Source organism: Triturus cristatus, chromosome 6 (assembly GCF_964204655.1).
Source record: "Triturus cristatus chromosome 6, aTriCri1.1, whole genome shotgun sequence".
In the NCBI taxonomy this organism is placed as follows: domain Eukaryota; kingdom Metazoa; phylum Chordata; class Amphibia; order Caudata; family Salamandridae; genus Triturus; species Triturus cristatus.
The window spans coordinates 291,286,830-291,311,182 of NC_140589.1; the positions used below are offsets into that span (position 1 = coordinate 291,286,830).

A 24,353-nucleotide genomic window follows, 5' to 3' on the forward strand; every position below is an offset into this window, starting at 1 on the left:
ATTCCTAACCCATGCCCCATCTCCTTCTCTCCTCCATCACCCCCTCTCTCCCCCAGTTCTCACTACTCCTACGCACTTACTTTGTCATCCCATACGATCTCATCTGATTCCTCACAGCAGCAGGTATTGAATTTTTCCCTTTTGTCCAGTACTTTCTCTCTTCCAGCCAGGAGGGGTAATGATGGGTGGGCTAATAAATATACCCTCAGCGTGTCCCATATATCTTTCGGTCTAGAAGTAGGCGGGAGGAGCTCTACATATATCAAGGATTGCTCTTGCCACAGTATGAGGTCCCGTAGCCAAGCCTTCAATTTGGGAGCCCTACATAGTGCATAGTGCCTTCAGGACCCGCTGTCAGTATGCCTTTATGTATTCGTAGTCCCATGCTAGGTGTGTAAAATCTGCTTTCATTTGTCCGCATCTACTATCCTCCCCTATCTGACATCTATGCAGTGTAGCAGGAATGTAATACATGCGATGGAGGAATATATAATGTGTAATTCGCAGGCGGCTATTAGCCGATATGTTCCTGGTCTGGTCGCAGCTATACTCCTACTTCGTATCTGTGAGAGGTTCGCCCAAGTCTACCTCCCATCGTTGTTTGGAATCGGTAGAGGCATTTGTTAAGGAGGCCTGTGTCTGGTGATAGAGAAGGGAGACCGCGTGTGTCGGGGTGGTGTACTGCAGCATGGTATGAAGTGGTCCAGCATTGGTGGTTGGGCGTGACTGCTTTGACACTCTGGCAAAGCCTCACGAATAGGAATAACTCCATTGATGTCGGTTCATTACCTTTGAAGGATTGGTCCCTGCTTTTGAATATCCCATTGCTGTAAAGGTCCCCCCAGGTGTGTATTTTGACTTAGCGCAACATTTTCCGGCAGCCAACTTCTTGTGTCATTCTGAGCTCTGGCGCTGCAAGAGGTATAATCTGAATGAATAGAGAATTGGTGCTGCCAGCCTATCTGCAATGCCCTTCCATGCAGCAGTAGTGCATTCAACTGTTCTTAGGTTTGTGTGCAATAAAGCTCGCCAATGGGATTGGATCCATGTAGCCTTGTTCATTGGCGAAGTGTGGTGTATGAGGGGGGGGTTAAACCAGTACACTGCGTACTGTGCCTGCGCACATGGGTAATAAAGTTTCATGTCAGGAGCTTCGAAGCTCCCCTGTGAGAAGGCTCGTGTGAGGTTGTCCCATTTGAGTTTAGTTTTTTTTCCTCCCCATGCTAACCTGATTCATTGTTTGAAGTGTTTTAAAGAAATGGCGGCCTGGATTGTATGGTGCATGGTGTGTTGATGAAGAGATATAATAGTTTAGGCAGTATCACCATTTACATTAGTGATATTCGTCCTGCCATTGAGAGTGGCATGGCTATCCACCGCGTAATCGTGTCTGTCAGGGAGGCTAGGGTCTGCCCATAGTTGCCTGGCATGAGCTCTGTCCGATCTCTGGTAATCACTATCCCCAGATATTGGACTTCCGTCTGACACACATGATGGGGTAGTCAAGAGTATACTTTTGAGTTGCCTCAGTAAGTGGGAAATCTGTGTTTTTCCTAGTTGATATCAACACCCGAGATCCCACCAGACGCAGTGAATTCTCTCAATGTGGGGTTCAGACCAATTTGTGTATTCCGCACGTAGATTGTTGCATCGTCTGCATAGAGAGACGCTAATATGTGTCTAGTGGGGTAGCGTGTGGCTAGCTGATTAATTAGTTGCAGTGCGATTTATTTCCTCTAAGCATATAAGTTTATCCGTTTTCCAATTGTTATTATTGAATTGCTCCAGCTGATTGAGCTTTATGGTTCATCCTTTTATCGGTTTCCTATGTGCTCTTTTATGTCATTCTTCACCTTTGAAAGAGTATTATCTTATTATGGTAGTATTTGCTTTGTTGAAACTAAATCATTCATAGCTTATGATTTAACTCGTTTTTAATTCCTTTATGAAAGAAAACTGCTGTTCTTGCATTTGCTGGTTCCCTGGTGCCCCCTGGGCCAGCACAGAGCAGTGCTGCAGAGGAATCCAGAGTGGCTTCCAGGTAACTGGTACTTGAGCAAGATGAGCCTGACCCATTCTCATGACGCCCTGGACCATAGGCCGGAAAGGAGCATGTGAATAATGCTATAGCTGCGTCTGTAAGTAGACTTGGCTGTGCAGTTATGTTGTGAGATGTGTTTTGGTACTCACTCGTGCAAGAGTTAGCCCAGGTGCGATTTCAGCACCCCGCTTTGAATATTTGGGTAGTGAATGCTGCGATGAAGCCCTTCGAATCATGGAAAATATCTACCTTATGCAGCATTTGCAGAGCATGATTCATACGGGTCAACATCCTGTGGTTCTGGGCAAATCACTTAATATCCCGTGCCCCTCGACAGCGCCTGGATACCCTCATGGGTGATAAACCACGGATTATAAATGTACACATTTTATTACATTTATATTTACCCCAATTCAGTGCTTTGAACCGCTGTTGAATGTGCAGTTTGGAAACCCTTTTTGAAAAAGCATTTTCTCTCAGCTTCGACTGTACATTTTTACTAAACTGCTGGGATAGCCTGAAGCTTGTACATGTTGCATGCATTGAACTATCTGCAAGGGTTGCTTCTCTGAGCGACGCCATACTACGGGAGGAGAAAGAACGTCCCTAGGCGATGCGCTTCCAGCTGCATTCTCAACCCGAAGTAATTGTCTGGTGTCGGATAGAAAATAAAATGTGGGTATTTGTTTTTGGGCTGTCTGTTGGCTTGATTTTAGTTCCGATTTGTTTGTAACGAAAGATAAAATAAAGGAGAGGGTCACTTTATGCATCTTCCTCTTATGTTGCAACAATGTTTCATGAGGTTGTAGACTCAGCCTCTCACTCTACTCTTTCAGTGCTCTCGTTGGTTTGGTGCACCATTTGCAATTTAGTGTTTGGTGCAGCCTCAGCACTATTCCCCACTCTGGGGCTTTACGTTGGTGATTTTTAGCTGTTGATTCTCACCCTAGAATGGCCCATGGGGTCGCCAGTGTGTGTATCGCTGGCCTTTCTCATTCACAATGAAATGGCTTTCCAATTTCAGAGCTTCCATTACCGAACATTCAGAGATTGCAGAATGCTGCAGGAGGCCACCACGTGTGCCTTACTTTGGGCTCAGGTGCCGCGAGTCTTGGGCTCTCTGCACAGACTATTGTGGCCGGAAAGATAGAAATTTAGCTTCTTGGGTGTTGTGCACATACATTGCTCTTTATAAAAGAGTTTCTACGTTTGTGGGACTGAGGATTCCAATAATGTTTGCCGACAAGACCCCACTGGTCAACTAGATGAAGAATTCTGGTCTTACCCCCCCCCACCCCCTCCAAATTTATGAAATGCACATGGGGTGGCCAAGTTTTCCCTGCATTAGCATCGCGGTTGTGGAATGCACTTCCTCTTCACAGCACATCCGGTTTAGGTTTAAAGATAAGACGCCTCTTCCCTCTAGTTACCTCATCTCTTGGTGTCTGGTTTGTGAAAGATTCATCCTGCCAGAACGCTTATCAAAACAAATGTTTTAACTCTTCATGTTTTGGATTCCCCACAATATATTATTTTCATCTCCCTGTCCTTTTGCAAAGAGGGTGTTTCTAATTAACACAGCCCATATGTGTGAGACTAAACAATTCTCATTGCACTAGTGTTAAAACATCAACTTTCCCCTCTGTATTTTATATTTCAGTACATTTTATATTACTATACGTAACTGTTGGTTAAACTGATTTATGCAGTCTACCGATGAGCAAATCAGTTAGACATTGTAAGTAAGTTTTGATTGGTTGGGGCGTGCCTAGAGAGCCCAACGAAGGTGGCAGCGGTTTAAGATTGTTCCGGCAGCCCTGTGCTTGAAAGCAATATACACACACTGGGTAGCTGCCAAGAGTCACCTGTTTCTTAACCTTTTGACTTCCGTGGGCACCCACTTAATTGTTACTGGAACACAGGGACCTGCCAGTGAATAGTTATTGGAATCCAGGGACCCCCAGAGAGTCATTACTAGAAGCCAGTGACCCCAACCTAAGATTTTTCGTTGATTTGAACTGCAAAACAATAACAAAAAATAATGAAACAAGCATTCATCAAACATGTACACATTATGAAATATTTTATATAATTCATAAACATATATATTTTTTTTTTATTATTTTTTTATTTTAATGGGAAGCTTGGAAATTTACTAAATCTGTGGGTGTCACTCATTGTCCATACTATATATATTCTGTTTGATGCACGTTTAGCCTTCAATTTCAAATTCCTTCACATTAACAGAACATCTTAAACATTTTCAGTTTTGCTTCTTTATATGCACTTCGTTAATCTGTTAATATGATTGAATATTCAAAGCAGTCTCGGGTCCCCGAACCACAGGTTAAGAATCACTGAGTCCTTGCAGATGAAGAGATTCACAGAAACCGAGTGATTGTCCTGATGTTGCTGCTCCTGCCCCGAAAACCCAGTGACCCCCCAGAGAGTAGCTAGAGGAAGATCGGCTTGCTGTGTTGGCCTTCCTGGTGTTGAACTAAAGATAGGAGTGGCCGGTAGCAGTCTCGTTCAACGGTCCGTACGAGCAGAAGGTCGATGCATGGGAGGAAATCCACTTAGCCATGGAGACGGCTTGCACCATTAACCCAGGCCAAAAGGAGGACTACTCCGAGGTTCCCTACATTACGGATGGAGCAGTGTAGTGTGGAGGGTACAATGTGAACAAGAACTGTAAAAATAGAAACCGGAATCGTAATGACGATGGAAAGACAGCAAGCCAAGGCCTTAGCGATGTTTTATTCCAAAAGGATATGTTTGACAGATAACGTGGTGACTGAAGAGCGCTTTGTACAGACCTCATGATGGGTGTCTCAGCGATTCTGGTTGAATTAAATGGTGAATAATATTCACTATCTTCTGTTAGGGTTACAATTAAGTTTGCTAACAAAATGATTTTGAGAAATGTACTGCATATAAAGCAGCTGGAATACACAAACAAAAGTAAAAAAGTAATATATTATGTGGCACGCCATAGCCGCTGACAAAGACCATCAGCTATAGCATTATTAAAAATGGATATACGGCAAACAATGAATATAAAGATAGCAGTTGCACCAGGCTAAGTGCAAAGATAAAATGACACAAAACGTGGCAACTTCAGAGACACAACAAGAATCAATACAGTGATGTAACTTGAACCATTCAAGATTAATGTTTTTATTTTAATGTTCTTTTTTTGGTTTCATTGCACTATTGATATTCATGATAGATATTCATTTATACAGAATTTTTGTGATTTAATTCAAAAGATAAATTTAGTTACAAAAACCACATACATGGGACAATCTATTTTGTTACAAAAGACAACTACATAAAACAATCAAAAATCAACGATTAGATATGTCACAAAAATATGCGAGTGATTCAATTGATTAATAATTCATTCAATGACATAGGAACAATCAATGAATATACAAAATTGTGAAGAGATAAAAACACTGAACAAGTTCACAGAATTATGAAATGACGCGTTTCGGCAAAGCCTTCTTCAGAGTATTCTTTGTCAGTGATTACTATAGAATAATTAGTTGTTTATTCAAATCGCAGATCTATGATTGATCAAGAAGCCATCTGGCGGTCAGAATTGATCAGATGAGAGTAGATGGAGACAGGACTCGATGGCCGTTATACGTAAAAGTGGGATAACCCCTGACTCTTATCCTCTAAATATGAAGCCCCGTATATCAGTTAATGGATATGAAAAGTTTGTTAGTTTATAGATGTCGTCAAAGGGATCTTTCACTCTTTCACATCCCTAACATAAATAATGATATAGGTTTCCTCTTTCGTAGTGATGATCAGTGATAATTTAAATAATATCAATGGTCGATATCCTGGGGGTCAGAGGGCAAACAATGGCAGGCATAGCAGAAACAAGGATGGCTCATCTAGGTCGGCACAGACATACATCCCAGGTAGAATGTTACACACACAAGTTGAGGGGAAGATTGATGAGTTTTGGAAGGAGGGTGGGCATAGTTGTTCCACTGCAAAGTTCAAATTTAGCTTGGGAGGGGAGAAGAGTGTTAAAATAAAAATAGAATTGCAAATTGAATGCTAGCGACGCAGGTAACAGTAGCGACACAACGCATGCCATAATCAGACCTCAGTTAACATGGCCAAGAGTAGTGATAACAATCCCTCACTTATTGAGTTCATGACATGGAACGCAAGGGGCCTAAATGATCCACGGAAAACCTGACCAGTACCAGCGTATGCCACAAGACATATATAGATATCCTGCTGTTGCAGGAAACACCTCACAGGAGGGAGGGGCTGCAATTGAGCAAAAGGCTGGAGATCACATAGATTTTCTGCCAACTATTCCAGTTACTCCAAAGGGGTTTCAGCATTTATTAGAAGAGGGCTGAGATTTTTCTTGATACAGAGGTTAACCTAGAGGGGAGATATCGGATTGTCCAGAGTCATATAATGAACATGTAGAGCCACAATTATTGCGACCCTCGATACTTTCATACGGTCATGCATAGCGCAATAAGCTACAGCCTTGTACGCTGTTCTGAGGTGGGGACTATGTTACCCTCCACAGTAGTTTAGATTGTACTACTACTTGGGAGCAGCAACGTGGTCGGGTATGCTCTGCCTTACTCGATAATAATGCACCAACAAGACTTCATGGTAATTTGGAGAGTCAGAGAGTAGTCTAAGCGGCTATACACATATTAATCGGCAGTGCTTGGTTCACCACCAAGGCATGGTTTCTGGATGTGAATTAGTGATAGGGTGGGATGGACTAGAGACATCAACATATGCCCTGAACACAATCTGACTACTCAGCTGTAATTCTAAATGTGCGCATACTGGGCAGTGTGGGTGTACAAAATTGTGGAGATTTCATCCTACCACGTTAGTGAATATAGTTTACAGAGAAGAAATTAAGCAGGCCATAATAGCGTAATCAGGGCTCAGTTGATGAGCATAGTATGGTGCAGGAGGCATTCAAAGTCGTGATTAGGGGAGAATGTATTTCGAACGGTCATGGTATACCGAAGTCTATCGGAGAGAAACTTGACATTCTGAAGCAGCTAGAGGTGCATTATATCAGGACACATAAACCTGACACAAGGGTTGCAAATCCAACACAAGCTATGAAAATTCTGCAATGAGGCAGACAGACGTAAATGACTTGGGTAAGTATGGAGCGGCCAGGAAATATGGGGAGGGAGAGCCACTGGGGCATACATTAGCAGCATTTATTAAATCCAAATGGACTACAGATCATCTTGTCAAAATCATGAATAAAGACTGAATCAAAGTATGTCGGTCAATTGAAATCCTGACTGAGTTCTTAATCTGAAGCACAGACGTAAGATGTAATATTTGCAAACTGTTACTCTAGCATGACTAGAAACAGAGAAAAAGATTCTGTTTCTCAATCCCAATCGAAGGTATAAAACGTTTAACTAACCTCAATAATGGGAAAGCAACAGCTAGTGATGGACTGTCAGGTAAGTTTTACAAGGAGGACATTGATCTTCTAGCTCCTCATTTGCTGGATATTGGGAAGCAATTCAAAAGGACAAACGCCTCCCAATGATCTGAGAAGCAATAGTTATAACACTTTTGTTGGTGAAAGAGAGAGCGAGTGTGTGTCTCACAGAGAGAGAGGGAGGCTGCACTGTTGCTGCCCCTGGTTTTTTTTTGGGGGGGGTGTATATGTGTGTGTGAGTTAGAGAGAACTTGCAATGATGTCATCTGTGGTTTTTCCCTTTGTATGTTAACGTCTCTCGCCCATTTGCACCTGTTGTGTGTGAAGAAAATTGGTGTTGCTGTAGCCACAAAATAACTCTTCTGCACGTGTGCGTGAAAATTGCATATACTGCTGCCCTTGCTATGCCTCTTCCGTGTGTAATAACGAAGCTTAAGATAGCCATTTTCATAATTTAAAGGCAAAATATGTTGGCTTTGTTAATAGATGGTTGAAGGTCAGTCAGTTGTCCTGACCAAACTAAAAACAATCATTGGCAGTAGCCACCGATGTGGCTTTGAGGGAATAATGTATGGTAATGTGAAGCATTACAAGTCAATAGCATGGGAATTAATATGTATATCTGTGGATGTAAAGAACTGTAGAATAACATTGGTGTAGATTAAAATTTCAGGTGACCGTTCTACTTCCAAGTCAGACCTAAACATTCATGTAGATTAATGACTGCCCTCCTCCCATCTCTGCTGCTGCTAGAGAAAAGCAAACACCATAAATTATCCAGTTATCCGAATCAGTTCTACAGAAGTACAATGTCGTGTGTGCACCAGAAAGTTCAGTCTCAACTAGCTGGATAAATAAAATGATCACAGCTGTGTGGAAGGCGAGCACTTTTTGGGTGGATGGGTGCAACTTCTGCCAATCAAAACATGTATTCCCGACTCCTAACGTGGGCGGAGCCAAATCCCCTCTCTAGTGATGCTCACATAATTGTCTGGCAACATCTGTGCTGTCAAGCCAGATCATAAAAACTAACTTGCTTGTCTAGTTCTTCACTGAAGTTATACTGCACAATGCTACTGTAAGGCTCTACGGTAAACCAACATAAACAGATCAGAACTTAATGTACATCAATGTGACTATGCAGAAGAAACTAATGATCCTCTTTCAAAAAACATCTGTGATGAAAAATGTGTTAAATTAGTACAGACCAGTACTTTGGGATCTACACTCTTCGATAAAGCTTTATAAGCCTTGAGCAATGGCGCAGGGAAGAGAGACAGCAAGCAGTCAATGAAAATAAGAGTAAATGACAGCCTCTTAGCACAGCAGAAGCTTTGTGTGGATGCCAAAGGCTTTGCATGAACTAAATACTTCTCTAGCAGTGTTGAATATGTTTGTTTTATTCATCTAAACTGCTATTTGTAATTACTTTGATGCTGCAAAAACACTTTTCCCTTCTGTACAAGGCAGTTGAGAAATATATTTTGTTGCTCTGGATGATCACTTAGAAAAAAAAAATAATAATAATAGAATTCTTCAAGTAGGCATGTCCAGCTCTTGTACTAAGCATGCTAGGCTTCAGAAACTGCCTGGCCTGCACCGACACATGTTGCGTTGTTTGTGTTAAGTAAACCAAATGTTGAGTTGATGAATGTTAATTATGTTGTATTACATCCACTAGGTTTGCTAGGATGGGTAATCTTCTTAAGGTGCTTACCAGGGAAATTGAGAACTATCCACATTTTTTCCTGGATTTTGAAAGTAAGTTAAAACGGAAGTACAAGGATGTAAGCAAACGTTTCTCTTGATCTAGCCGCTGGTTGATGCAGAATTTGAACTTAGAGGTATAGACAATAGGGCCGTTCACTATGCATGTCTGTGGGGTTGCATGTTTCTGAAATAACGGCACTCAGCACCTCTTCTCTCCTTGTCTCTTCCTTTTCTATTTTTCAGGAGCCAAATGGGAAATCTTTTAAAAGTTCTCACTTGCACAGAACTTGATCAGGGGCCAAACTTTTTCCTTGACTTTGAAAGTGAGCACAAATCTTGCCTGGCTTATACTCCTTACTAATGTTTGCATGCACTAAACGTTATGTTACTAATACGATTTGCAAACAAGCTGATTTCAAGTAGTGACTAATATTTTAATTACCGGGTTGATACCTTATTTTTATTGCACAGTATTATAACTAAACCGATATTGTTTTATTTGGGAAAGTGTCATTGATAAATACAAAAATTGACCGAGATATGGAGACTTGTGTGCCAAAGTTTCCGATAATATGTTTTGGAGGAGACAGTAAAACTAATTTCCTTTTGCAACATATTTATTTTATTGCTTAAAATCCTACGAACTGATGTATACCTTGGCAATATGGCTCAGTTTGCAGATCCTATATAGGTGCATGCCCAGGTCAGACTAATTTCCTACAGTCGTTCGCTTATTTTATTAACATTTAATCATTTGCTTGTTTGACACTTTTCATGACTCGTATGCCCCTTGTGTGCTGGTTGGGATTGATAGAGTGTATGTTGGAGCCTGTTTCCACTGCTGCAGTTTTAACTGGAACTGCATGCACAGGGACCATTTGCCGTGCCAAGAATGTCGTCAGAAGTATACAATATTCATGCCAATGCACACACTGTCCAGGCCACAGCAGCCCTTTCACCCCAGAATCCAGAGAGTTTGGGAATATATGCACCTTTCTAGGATAAAAAAGTCTAAGCAAACGGCTCTGAACGGTGGCATTTTCTGACGGCAGTGTCTCTTTAAAAACATGGCTGGGAGCCAAAGACCGAAGTCTCACAAATATTTCCAGAAAATTAGACTTAAACACATTTGTAACTGGTTAGTGTGCTGTCAATATCTTACCTAAAGAATGATTATAAATACCTAGTTATGGATATGATATAACCCCGGCTGTATTGTATAATAGAAAGAATAAATTCCCTTACCTGTGGTACATACCACCCAATAACCTCCCATTCCTTTACTGGAAAAGGTCACCCAAGACACAGTCATAAGCTAAGGATACCTGCAAGGTCTCGTTGAGCATTAATTCATATTAGGCATAAACCTCCGGTACAGGTGACTTGTACAACAGACACTGAATTGTTACAGTCAGCTGTTTGATGCTCACCTTTTTAATGCAGCTGGTGTGCTTTGAGAACTATTAGGTTCTTTGAGTGTTGCATACCCAAAGATATAGTAAATAAGGAAAATCAGATGAAACATGCAAAGTTCAGTCAAAAACACAAGGAAGGTAGATTCAACTCTTCTTCACCCCATTTGTGTCTTTGATATAGAGATTCCATGTGAGAAGTGTCATAAACCGAACCACAGGGTAGGAACATTGCAAATTGGGAGTGCTCTTTTTTTTTTTGCTACATCGTCTACAAGCATCAGCCCAAATGTGCCCGTGACTGTTAGCCTGAAAATGGCCTCTCAAAGGCGGGTCTGTGGCCAAGACTCTGGTTTTATACTGGTTCAAAGCTTCCTTGCTATTTGAAGACAAAAAACAAGCACGCATACTGTGCTTGTTGGAATACATTGTGTGGTCTTTCTGACCTGGTCTTTCTGTGTGTTACAAGTTGGGTATAGCGCAAATTGAGAATGGGTACCGGATACTGCCAAATCATATCACTAGGTCACCTGTTCAGCTCAAGGTATCCAAAGCTTGTCGAATCCTGGCAGATCTTTGACGATGCCTTCTCATGCTCCCCTTCATCTCACACCAACAGGCGCCGCCAAACAGAGTGTGATATATGACTGAGCCAGATGATCAGGCGTGAGATGAGAATAGTAGAACAGTTGGAAATTACATCCATTGTAAATCGTCCTCTTTCTCCTCATTGCCATCCATTCACAGCCGCTCTACTCATGCTGCAACACGGTGTGAAAGTTGGTTGAACTCTACTGGAACAATTGAGAACGTTCTCTGGGAGACCGGTCCGGGCAAGAAAAGTGAGCTGCATCTCCGTTGACCCCCGTAAAAAAATGTTTAGCATTGTATCCGACTAATTTCAAAGGAGAGCAAGAGTACATTAATGCCATCAAAAAAAAATTCTTCCATGCACTACTGAATTAATCGCACCGTTATACCAGGTGTCAAATGAAGAAAAAAATTACGTGGAATACAATAGAAATCTGAAATTGTCTTTATCCAGAATGTGTATCTCCTGAAGTCACATATTTCTTCCCTTTGGTTTCAATGATGTGCTGTTGTTGGCATCATACGTTACACCGCACTTCCTTTACCTGCAAATTAATCTAAACCGCAGATAATGTTAACTTTCCCATTCTTCAGTCGTGAATTCTTTACACAGTTTCACTCTTTCCTTTAGCCTCAGCAGTTACTTCATTTCTCATGTTGAATTTTATAACAGTGCATGTTTGATTAATAAAAATGTAAGCCTGCATGTTCTGCATGCTCCAATACTGTGTGCCTTGACCTCTCTACTAACTTTAAATACAAAACAAGGGAATGTTGTTAAGAATATCTTTGTTCGCTTCTTTCACTCGCGGTCCTTCGTCTCTGGGGGATAGTCTGTTTCTTTAGTGTACATTCATAGTTCTGTCAGACGCAGATGTGATTACAGTGTCCACACCCTGCATCGAAATTTGATGTTGATGTCCTAGTTAGTCGGTGTTATAAGTAAAATACATTTCCATCTTGGTTCGAATAATCAAGCCAGTTTGCATGAGCGACCAATGCTTGTTTTTGAATGAAACTCTGTAGTGCACCTGATGGGAGATCCTGCAGTCTCCAGTCGTACTGTCACCACTTGAATCCTTCTCCCAGTGCTGACTGGAATCAAGATTCAAGCGAAGGCAACTCTGGCAGGCCCATATGGCATTCAATTTTTTTTCACTTTAGTCTATAGCGTACATACTGGTACATCTTCTGGAATGCCCAGAAAACTTGCTGATGATTTTCATTACATTGACTCCTACTTTTTCTCATTGCGGTACAAAACTACAGGATCTGTTGCCTTTCCAGACCTTCCTCTTCAGAGGAATATAGGAAAGGTGCCCTTCCAGCAGAATGCTTGTCTCTTTCCAGAGGAATTATACTAATTCACAGCTTGCTTACCATTTCCAAGAGTGTTGCATAGGTCATGAAGAGATGAGGGACAGTAGGAATTAAGGTAATCGAAGCTGCGAGTACATAGTTATTTCATTACCACTTTGTCCCTCTTACAAAGGATAGCCAAATAAGAGACAATGTTTTCAATTAATATTGAGTACTGCAACCCATGTCCTTAAATCCATACCTACCGAATATCAACACTGACCGTTGCATCTTCAAACTGAGTATGACCAGAATTTCCAACATACATCTGAACACTGGAAAGAAATGTGCTGGAAGAAGCTCAAGAATCTGGTGTCCATGTAACTGCCTTGTATGTTCCTAATCACTCTACCATCAGAATCCCCATTGCTCTAGTGGACCAACATTACATATGTCTTTGCTGCTGTACCCCTACCTGTTCTTAGCCAGTGATCACAACAAATGAACCTACCTACTTAATGTTGCTCAGGAGGTTTAATTTACTTGATATAAGGACTCAAATACAACAACAATCATTTATGCTGTCTGATAAAGTTGTATCTTTTAGATTGAGCCAGATCTCCCTTCCATCTTGCGAGAAGTGCAGACTATCATTATTAGGAGCAAAAGATGAATGGCAGAGACCATGAAGGATGGTACCCTGATTCAGGTGGGAATACCTTTGGAGACATACTCTGGAAATAGCAGAACCAGCCCCCTCAGGAAGAGTCTCGCAAGTGGGTCTTTTCATCACAGATCCCCCATGTCTTCTAACTGATGATGAGCAGATGTCACTGTAATCCATTTGACCTCACAGCAATTCTCAAATTTACTTTGTCTATCAGTACACTGCTTCCGAGGCATCTGTGAAAGTTGAGAAAAGTAAGTGTGGGTGCTAGCTCATGCCACTCAAGTCCTTTAAGCAAGCAATAAGAATGGAGCAGTGGAGTTTTAGATGCTAGCCAGCCCTGCCTCTCAATGTAGAACCTTCCACACGTATCAAGTTTTGTGCTTAATCTTAAGTGAATTCCATGCTGCTGATCAGAAATTCTTGCTGCATTTTGATTGGGAAACAGCCACGTCATTTGAGTTGTACCGCAAAATCTCCCTCCCATTACAAATTTCCTGGCTGTAGGCTGAGCTGTTCAATTACCATTGATATCACCTCAGGTTGGCGATTAGTCTGACACCAATCAAGAGGCAATCTGAGAGAGGACTGGGAACCACTGAATGTTTTGTAGCATGGGTAACCCCATCTTATTTGACAGGTAAGATAGCATTGTCACTTCTAGTGTCGTCTAAATAATTTCCTTTGCTAAGACCCTGCTATTAAAAGGGCAGACTGGAAAAGCAAATGGGTGGCCACAGAGGGCAGGAGTCCAGCAGTCAAGTGAACTGCTCCGAAGACCTGATGCAGAAATCTGGAAGGAGGTAGCAAGTCTAGACCTCAAAGTAGGTAGCAAACCTGACCCCTGAAAAACGTGGAGAAAGCGCTAGAGCCTGAGGGAAATGAGTATGAACATTCTTGATTCAGTCTGTATTCTTGGACATTCTTTACACTGGAGATGTAGTGAAGATGCTTCTCTGCTCAAAGTACCAGACTGGAAGCTCTGTGTCCCCGAATTAATGCCTGTGTTGCTGATTCACATATGACTTGGAAACTGATGCCTCTGTGGGAGGCCCATCACGGAAGATAGCTTTGAAAATGTTATATACTTCCAATGGCTGTCACAGCAGTGACGGTGGTAATAGACTAAAAAAATCCATTCTTAATAGACAAGAATATAAATGTCATAATCTGTCACAGCTTCAGATTACCACAGAGACCTGGCGGTAGAGAATTTCAGTTTACCGCCTCATTAGTTTCATTCAACATGTACCGGTATTGTGTGGCGGATGGTTTCAATGCTTTACATTCTATTAGAATGGTCTCTTTAACTGGCTGGTGCATAGTGAGCAAGCCCCAACCACAGTTTCACCATCTGCATTTCTACTATTTGGAGACTGTTAAATCTTACTTTTAAAAGTAGAGCTTTCGCGCTACAGACAACGTTTTCAAGTTGTGGAGGTATGTTTATTATTTCACAGTATCATACTAATACGCAGCTCATCTTTAAGTGACTATGCTGCCTTAGATGAAGTTTTCAGCCGCATGAAGTACAAAGTTCATTAACTTAGCCTTAGCTTTAAAAAACAGATAGTCGCCACTTGCCAATTCCTTCCAGAAAAAAACCCTGATTGGGAAAGAAGGTTGAGGTTCGCCCTCTGTCCACACTTGCTCCTCTTTTTTTATGATGCTCTTTGGAGAAATTGCTTCCCTTTTTGCTGGTATTAGTCTTTACCCAAGGGTGTGATTTCCTTTAAGAATCTTTTTTTCTAAAGCAAAATATTCTCCAACTTTACATGTCTGACATCGCAGAGTGAATCTCCTTCTCTGCTCCACATTATGACATGAAGTGCCAAGGCTGCACGGAGCAGCTTCTCTTACTAACAACATAAAAAGGGAGGGGAGTCAGTACTCTTAGCAGGCTAAGAGTGTTTTTATATTTGAAAAATAACCTGTAAACTGTGTTTAAGTGATTTGTACACCTTTAAAGTGCCGGCTAAGATTTCCTAACTCCAGCCGCCTCAGAGAAAACAGGGTATTGAAAGGTGATGCTACCGATTTACATCAATTTTGTAAATCTGCAGGGGCGATTAAAGTTTGTTATTGTACATTGGAATGTTACTGTTACTGCATTTGACAAGGTATTTAATTATTTGTGCTTTTCCTGTTCGATTGCTCAGATGCACAGCCAACCGATGGAGAGCGAGAAGTGTGGAACCAGGTCAATGCTGTTTTACAAGACTCGGAAAGCATTCTTACAGCCCTGCAGGCTTACAAAGGAGCGGGACAAGAAATAAGAGATGTATGCTAAGAATAATACATTATTGCAAGTTTCACGACGTCCGAAGGAAGGTTTATTATGGAAAACATCAGCCATATATCTGTCACGGGCTCATTGCTTGATCCTTTACCATTAATCATCATAGCATTTTGTTATTCTGTGCATTGGGATCGTACATAAAATATCTGAAATCTGAGCCTTAAGAAATTACCCCATTATAATCCCCTGCCCCATCCAATGATTTTTTTCCCTCCATTTTTTATTTATTTATTTTTGTGTTTTAATTCTTTCATCATCAGGGGTGCGTGGACATGGGTGACACAGGTCCTATATGAGAATCCCAGTGCGGCCTTATCGGGAAGACATAAGCAAGTAACTCAGCAAAGCAAGCCTGCCAAGAAGAAAGTGTTGGTGTTTTACGTGATATTGGGAGCACTTCTTTGTCCAGTTGACACAATATAAAAAAAAATAGTTTTGTTCTCAATCAGGGACATAAGAGTTAAGAAGGAGTCATCCTGATACATGAACAGTTTTTGAGGCCGTCCTGGAGAACATAAGTCCATTAAGAGCAGCAGTTTATCATATCTTGGATCCAGTAGTTCTAAGGCAAGGAGGAACAGCAGAGGTGATAATGGACATCCTCGATGATTCCCCGTCTTAACAATGAACGCGTGTCAGAGATGAGGCCATTGCACGCGATCTGTGCAGTTAGTTTAGAGTCACCACAAACTCCCAAGAAATCAGCTCTCATCTGGCTCCCATTAGTACAGAACAGGTAGCTCCACTCCTCTCAGTCAAAGGCCTTCTCGAAGTCCAGGGATATGCCCACTTGCACATCGCTTGTTCCGTACCTGTCATACGAGTTGTGATTGGGTTCTCATATTGTCCCTAAGGGATCTGCCCGACACAAAGCCAGTCTGTGCATGTAGTGCCTGGATAGCTGACATATCCTACCTCGCCTAGTCTGGAATGCTAAAAGCCTACCCGCTTTTTCTCTGTGTTCATAGTGTTGTGTCTTCAGCCGGAGTAAAGCAGATTGTGCTTGAAAATTGAAGAATGAATTAAGGGCACATATAGTCGTATAGTTCTAATAAGGTTGCATAGTAGAACGTTTGTTGGACAATTACATTTTTTGGTTGGTCATGTCCCAAACATTTGATTTTAGGGCCACTTGGTCATCTCTGCTTTTCTTTTTACTCATTGAAGAGTGTTACATCATAAGACCCTGTGTAAAATCTTTGCTAGAGGCCCATAATGTTTGGTCAGAGGCAGGTGAACCTGGAAGAGGAAGTCTTCCAGATGACCGTGCAGAATTGTTTTCCGCTGGCAACATATACCTGTAAGGGTTCATGCTCCAGTGCTACAGAGTAGGTAAATTCAGGTCCAGCAGTAGTTGGACTGGACTATTGTCCAACACGGCATCATGGAGAATAGTACTTGATAAGACATTTGACTAGGTGAGAAAAACGTCAATGCATGTACAATTCCCAGGGACTTATAACAGGACAATATGATTCCTCTCACTGGGTTGCAAAAGTCTGGTAGCGCATGGCTCTCTAGCAGGTTATCCAACTCCCCATGTTCTCTAGGGCGATTCGTGTCTGGTCTACCTGACCTATTCAGTAGAGGGTCAAAAGTCATACTCCAATCTTCGTCCTGGGCTCACCCTTTGCCTACGAAACTCCGTCAGGGGTCTAGACAACCTGGATAAAAATGAGTTTGTTCCTATGCGTGCATGCACAGAACCCAGGATCAATAATGACTCTGTTATGGAAACCTTAGAAAAAATGTATGGCTCTTCAGCATCTTGTCAGGTATTCTATACCATCACTGGCGGTGTCTTTCTAAACAGGCTATCAGCCTTTCCTCATGTGTAAGTATAATACCCAAAGAGGCCTGTCCATAGGCAAATTCATTACTGGCATGCAGCGCTGTGCCCATCCACTCCCTCTTTCGTTTGTAGTCTTGAAAGGGAAATAATGTGTTTCTTGAAAAAGCACTTTGGTGTTTGTTTTACCGGATAGACAAAACATCTTCTTGAGCTTATTGTTCAAGAAAATGTTTAGGTGCCTTATGCGTGGTCCTTCTCATTTGAGGAGGGGATGCAGTACATGCACAGGATGGAGTGGAAACCGCATACGCCATACCTGAATGGGTTGTAAGGTCAGAAGGGCGTCAACAAGTTCCAGGATGCAAGGTGTCGGCAACACCGCCATGTGGCTTAAAGTCACGAGGCACCAAGGGAATTTGAATACACAAGTGATAATGGTGCGGCCAGCTGTCAGGGTGATGCTCGTGTCCCCTAGAATTGGGGCGAAGTGGTTGGGGATGGAAGAGGACTTGTGGAATGGCAGATGGGAAATGGCAAATGACAATATACAAATGCAGAAGAGCAGGTAAAGTGGAACCTCAGAATTTCACGACAAGAGGTGCCAGCGAGCAAAAAATGCCAATTGGTCCTAAATCGCTATACCTAACTTTAAACAGCTGAGCTAAACACTGAAGTCCTACCTACATGCTACCTTCTTGGGACCAGAAAAGACAAAAAGAAAAGATTAATTTATTTCAATCAAGCCTAATCAGAGATAAGAGAGGCCGCACATGTTTGTGTCAAAAAATAAGAGTCCACAGGAGAGGAATGTAGAGCAGTATGTCCCCTCCCTGCATCCCCATGAGAGAGACCCTAGGAGTTTGTAGATGGAGTCGGGAGCAATAAAGAGAGGCCGAAAGATATGAAAACCCACTCTGAAGTGCCCCCATCGCAGTCGGACCGATTGGGGTCAGGCAGAGTAAAACATCATAACCCACTGCATCATACAGCCATTTCATGGTTTCTGTTGGGAACTGGATTTGTCGCTTCTTTCAAAGTGGCCCCATCTGAGCGGTGAGCCTCTGAAGCCCATCATTTGGTGACTGATTCTAGCCTCACTCTCTCCCTCTCTCCATCCAGTTCTGTTTCCACTCTTCCTATCTTACAGCATGAGACTTCCCTTCGGGTCGTATGCGCTTGCTGAAATCAGAGACTTTGGTACATCAGTGGTCCTATCATCCAGATCTAAAGATCTCTCTAGGTCCTCCAGTTCGTAGAATTCTTTTATTTTTACCATTATCCATGCTCAGCATAGTAGCCGATTACCTAATCTCAGTTCCTGAGATGTGGCTGAAGAGTCTGGATTTTTTTCACTTTACTTTGCATTCCTGGTAGAGATTTTCCAGTGAAAATATTGTTGTTCTGGTAGATGAAGTGTCTTTTTTTTTTTTCTTTTTTTGGCTGCAATTATTTGCCTAGTCTTTTGGTTGTGCAAAAGTAAAGCCAAGATCGGCTAAAGAGCTTCAGGCTTCGGCACGCGCTTTGAGTGGGCCCGGTCGGCCTTTTGAAACTCCAACATGGGTGAAAAAAATAATGTTCAAAAGATCACAGCTAGGGCGGCCAACTTCGAAGCTGGGGAACCAGACTCGAGTCAGGCGGGAGGCTCAAACATTCTGTGATTCGGGGCAAATCACTTAATCTCCTGTGCCCAAAAAATGAATGTGTCTGTCTGTAATGGAACTGGTGCTCATGTAAAGCATCTCTGATACCTTTGGTTCGAGTTTGCTCTATATAGAACTACAACAAAAAAAAGAAAGAAGGTGAGCAGATTATTGCCCTTGGCCACCTCCGGGACCCCTGAGGTCCTTGTATATTACCTCCCAGAGTTTTTGTTGCTAACGTTGAAAGGTCCTGGCCCCAGTCTGGCTTTCTGTTAATACAATGCAACTTTTCCTCCACTGAGTTCAGCCCTGGTCTTGATTAAGATATATGCCCTATTGATTTAATTTCAGCCTTTGTGGTGGCTGCATTCTCTTGAATTGCTGTCACTGATACCTTATAGGACGTGGGCTCTTGTAAGGTTGACTCTAACGCGACCTCTAGCGCCGATCACAGGCATTGTGCCAAATTAACCATCGGGACTGAGATGAAGAACCTCTTAGCCACTCTACACTGGAAGCTGCTGCATGTCCATCCTTCGACCAATGAGGAGGCCGATTTAGACGCAGACTGTGGATCAGGGCTGGGGGTGGTGTGCTCATCTTCCCTTTGCACCTTAAAAAAGTACTGTCTGACTTTAGAACAGTACGTACTGTGCAGCGGAGCTTCCCCCCTCGCCATACTTCAATGTAGGTCTATAGCATCACCCAAGACATTGAAAGGCAACGAGTAGGTAACACGTGTGGGTGAGCTCTGCAGAGTGCTGGACATCTTTGCATTGCCAAACCCTGCCTTCACCATTATTTGTAATGTTATCAACTATGTAGCCAACGGAAGAACAGCTGATGGTGCTTGCTTCCAAAGCCAAACCATCCATGCACTTCTCCAGTCTTATTGTTTTCTGGTTGCGAGGGTGCTGAGATACCGCGTAAGCAGACAATAGTGGCAATGTCATCTTGAAATTAGCTGTGACATATTGGATTGTTAGTTGAATAGAACAGCTTTGTCAAAACGCCAGTAAACAAGTTTGTAAAAGGCCATGGTGACTGGCATTTCTAAGCAATGTTCCACAGTTGCACTTTATTTTAAGCTACTGAACTTCTCTTCACCCATTCACAAATGTTTATTATGTAGATGATGCTTTCAGGCCAGAGGCACCTGTGGGATAAACAGTTTGTTAGACTTTCACACCTCACTCTTTCCACACTAACCTAGACTATAAAGGATGGTTGAGTACTTCAGTATAGTGGGTGCCCATCTCGGGGATCCACAACAGTCCTGCTGGAGAAGGAAAATGTTGCAAATTTGAAAGCATCGTTTTGCAGCATGTCTCTCCTGTACAGTCGTATGATACGTTTTAAGCCTCATGACAAGGATCTGTCATATGCGACAACCGCATGAAAATGTTTATGAATGCAAATTGTTATCGGACCCAGGGCCTACTGTGCTTACGGTTATTACTTCCTGATTTGAGCCTTCTGCAGCTCCCAAATCACCGTTCACCCATTGGTCTTTTGCAGACCCCTCCTTTCTTGGGGAGATCCAGTGTTTTCCCATAAATAGCAACTGGGGTCAAGATCTCTGAGCCTGATAAAAGTTAATGAACCAGCCCAAGTAACTGTTCCCCTCGTGGCTTAAGCCTGCACATTATTGCCACTGACCTGTAATTCAGCAATAGCCTTGAAGCACCAGCTCCTTATCTACCATAGCTTGTTGACCTGATATAATATTCTTGGAGGGTCCATCTCCGCCATCACCTGGCTGGCTCTCTGTGCCTTGTTCTCCCAGGCTTGTACCTAGCCTCTCGGATGCTATTGCCGGCCCCCGCACAGCCAACTTTACTGCGGGGCATGTAGCGGACTTAATGCTGATCTCAGAGTCAGAAATATGTAGCTGAAAGTTTTTCTGTTCCTCACTCTGTTCTGCCCGCTGTCGGATCGAATTCGCTTTTCATGTCCTCAATAGTATACTGAATGCTGCCAGTCTTTAGGCCCACAGAAGAGCAAGTGTCTCTAGCCTCGAACGCTGAGAATGAAATGGTCTCCAATTTCGTTGGACGTTTGGAAACCATTTCACCACACATACCCTTACAAAGACAGGCTTCCTGGTTTGCCTCCTGGTCCAATGGTGGCTGGGTCTTCCTATCTTTCATGAGTCCAGTCATCTCCACTGCTTAGTTAAAATCAATTGCCTCTATACAGTTGGCCGCATTTAAATCTCCCACTCCCTCCTTCTCCTCTGTGTAGGCGGCACCCATTGTCTTGGCTACAGTTACTACCTTGTTTCCAATCTTGGGGGCTTCTGTTGCACCATCATGCGGTTGCGCTGGCTTTACCGGTTTTGGCACCATCCTTTGAGCCTGCGACTCCGAACGAGCCACACTGATTATCGGCTCTCATGCTGAGATTCCTGGCATGCTAGAGTCCGGTCTGCCAGATGCCCGAGTGCTCTCCAGAGCTAGGGAAAGTGTCGCTCGTTGACCACCAGTACCATTGGTGGCTACATCTCCCCTGTGTCGGTCCAACTGCTGCGGCCTCGCCTCAGTCTTGCAGCCGCCTTATTCCCCTCAGAGTGTCGAGCATCTTCTTGCCCACAACATTATCTCCTGTGGTTACCTCCTCCACCAGAGCAGAGAGTCGTGCTTGGCCAAATCAAGCATCTGCCATCTTGCTCCCCTCCCTTAGTTTTGTCCCATACACCAGCCTTGGTAAACCTTTCTTCTCTTAATAAAAATATTTTTCCCTAAGATATCCTTTCTTGCTCGATGCATCATGTAGCATTTGGGATGATTGGTGCTCTTTCCCATATTTTCTGCAAATGCATTTAGATCTTCCAAATGTAACTTAAGTGTGTGTATGTCAAGTTACACCATTTGTGTGGGCAGTTCCTTAGCCACTCCCCTGAAACACCCTTGGGGACTCTCAGAACTGTAATATTAGGGAAAACCTAAGAATGCTTAAGGTATTCATGCTTAAGTAAGTTGAGCCCTCTTAATTCACTGACTTACACCAGCAAAGGTATTGGTACCCCTATTTAAAAGTGAGAGCACTAAGTCCGAATGTCTTTTTTTGTATATCAGGCCTATAGAGATCTAAGCTGAATCAGTACCTAAATGTTGTCTGGTAAAACAATCATAATGATTTGGCTCACTACTATGCGATTCTCTTAATAAAAATACCTGTGTAAATTAGATGAAGAAATTATGACGCTAAATTGGGACTGCTAATATATTTTCATGGGATTGTTTTCATTTTGAAGGCGCTGCCTTTCTGCCTGTGCTATTGTACTCTCCTACTCCCTTTTCCTTTCTTTGTTTGAGTTTAAACCCTTTGTACAGATTTTAGCCCAAGGGAACATCTGATACTGTCTGCCAGTGTTAAAGCTATTGATAAATCCTTTCATAAATCTAATTAAAAAAATGTATAGTTTTTGTAATTAAACGCATCTGTGTGCACCTCTATGGGTGTCTTGTATGCTACACACAAGAAGTACAATTTTATATATATACACAATTTGTTTTTACTGTAGTCTGTATTACTAAATGCCACTAATTTCTTACTGTGCAGGCAATTCAAAATCCAAGCGATATTCACCTGCAAGAAAAAGCATGGAATTCAGTGTGTCCTCTTGTTGTGAGGCTGAAACGGTTTTATGAATTTTCCTTAAGACTTGGTAAGTGTTAACTTTGTCAATCCACACTCAAATTATGTTTTCCTATGCAGAATTTAATGTGTGTATGTATGTTTATGTGTGTGTGTATGTGTATGGCGCTGTGAGCCAGAAAAGCAATAGCGGATGCTTTATTTTCAAGTCTTCCAATTACCGACATAACCCACAATGCAAACAAGGATGGTTCAGGTGTCGATTATGACGTGAAAACGATGTTAAAAAACTTAGAAAAACTATTAAAGACAGAACTGACTAAATGGTGGGAGAAAAAAAGCCTGGAGAAATACAGAGAAGTGGGCCGTGTCCCACGAGGTCTCAGAATATTGACGGCGCCTTCATTTGAAAACCCTAATCCCTCAATGTTAAAAGAATGGGCGAATAACAATCTGGAAGCATCCATGAATATGGTATCAATCTTGATAAAATACGCAGAGATTGATAGAAATGAGATCCTAAAGAAAATTGAATCTTTAAATACCACATTGGATGCACACGAACAAAAGGACTTCATTAAAAAATATCGTGAGGACATAAAGACAAGACTAACCAAACACGAAGAAACAATCAAAGCAAGAAAAATATGGAAATTTTCAAGGGACAAAACTGATTATGAAACCGGAAGGGTATTCACTTTCTCAAGAAAATTCGACAACGCCAAAAGACAAGCTTTGACTGCCAAAAACACTACTGTCAATAATGAAGTCCAAGAAGGGAGCAATGCACCAAGTACTGATACCAGCTCTATAAGTAGTAACTGTGATTCTGAAGATAGTGCCTCAAACAGCCATCTCACAAGACCCCCAACAGACTACACTCCCTCGGAGGAATTGGGGTTTCTCATAGACGATCGTCGCCATACATTACGCTCGCACGATCCCGAGAGGACAAACGCCGGGAAAACAACATCAGGAGAAAACAAAGGAGTAAAGCCCAGAGGAAGAGGCAGGGGGAGCAGGGGGAGAAAATGGTACTGACTGAACCAAATCAATCAGCCCCAGACAACACCGTTATCAATCTATCTAACATCGAACTGACGACAGCGGAATTACAACTTCTTTCACTGGGTCTATCTTTGTCCAGGCGAACGCTTTAAATACCCACAAACAAGAGTAGATGTCTTTAAATTTATAAGAAAATTAAAATTGAAAAAACATTTCAAACAAAATAAGGCATTGGAAAAAACCACTACTACTGAAATTACCGACTCTATTGATGAACTCTTTCAAGTGTGCGACATACCATTACTCCGCTCCATGCATGCCCTAGCTCAAGGAGAACTCAACACCGCCCAAACAACACAAGAAGATATGTTGGCAATGGGCATACAAGACAATGCAATTATTCCTACACCATTTCGACCACCTTCATCATTCATCCCGATGATGCCCCGGGATGCGATTGATATTTTCAATGATTGTGTGACAGAAGACCTGAAGAATTTGAATTTAAAAACTTTACGCACAAACAAACAAAGAAAATATAAGCAAGTACAATACTCCAAACTGATGCGAAAACTTCAAACACATGAAGACCTGATTATCAATAAATCTGACAAAGGTGGTAACATAGTTTTATGGCCACGACATTTGTATATGGCGGAAGCACGCAGATATTTGGGAGACAGTGAATGCTATATCAAAGCAAGTTTCAATGACTTGAAGAAAACCAAAGAAAGAGTATTCAAAGACCTATCCAATTGGAAAAGAATGGGACTGTTAACCAAACATGAGTTTGAATTTCTAAAGAATGATCATCCTATTACCCC

At 42.2% G+C, this 24,353-nt stretch overlaps 1 protein-coding gene across 16 annotated transcripts in view; it reads left to right on the top strand.

Moving 5' to 3' along the window:
• LOC146816773 (CYFIP-related Rac1 interactor A) overlaps positions 1-24,353 on the top strand; it is a 300,974-nt gene that overhangs the window by 160,317 nt on the left and 116,304 nt on the right. For 7 of the 16 annotated variants that reach the window (XM_085610657.1, XM_085610663.1, XM_085610662.1 and 4 more), the window contains exons 4-6: positions 9,193-9,272; positions 15,350-15,471; positions 22,486-22,591. In XM_085610657.1, coding sequence (XP_085466783.1) covers positions 9,203-9,272; positions 15,350-15,471; positions 22,486-22,591 — 298 coding nt within the window. In that variant the 5' untranslated portion in view covers positions 9,193-9,202. Of the gene's footprint in view, positions 1-9,192; positions 9,273-9,464; positions 9,545-15,349; positions 15,472-22,485; positions 22,592-24,353 lie in introns of all 16 variants that reach the window. The other 9 variants (XM_085610650.1, XM_085610651.1, XM_085610656.1 and 6 more) reach the window with 2 other exon arrangements.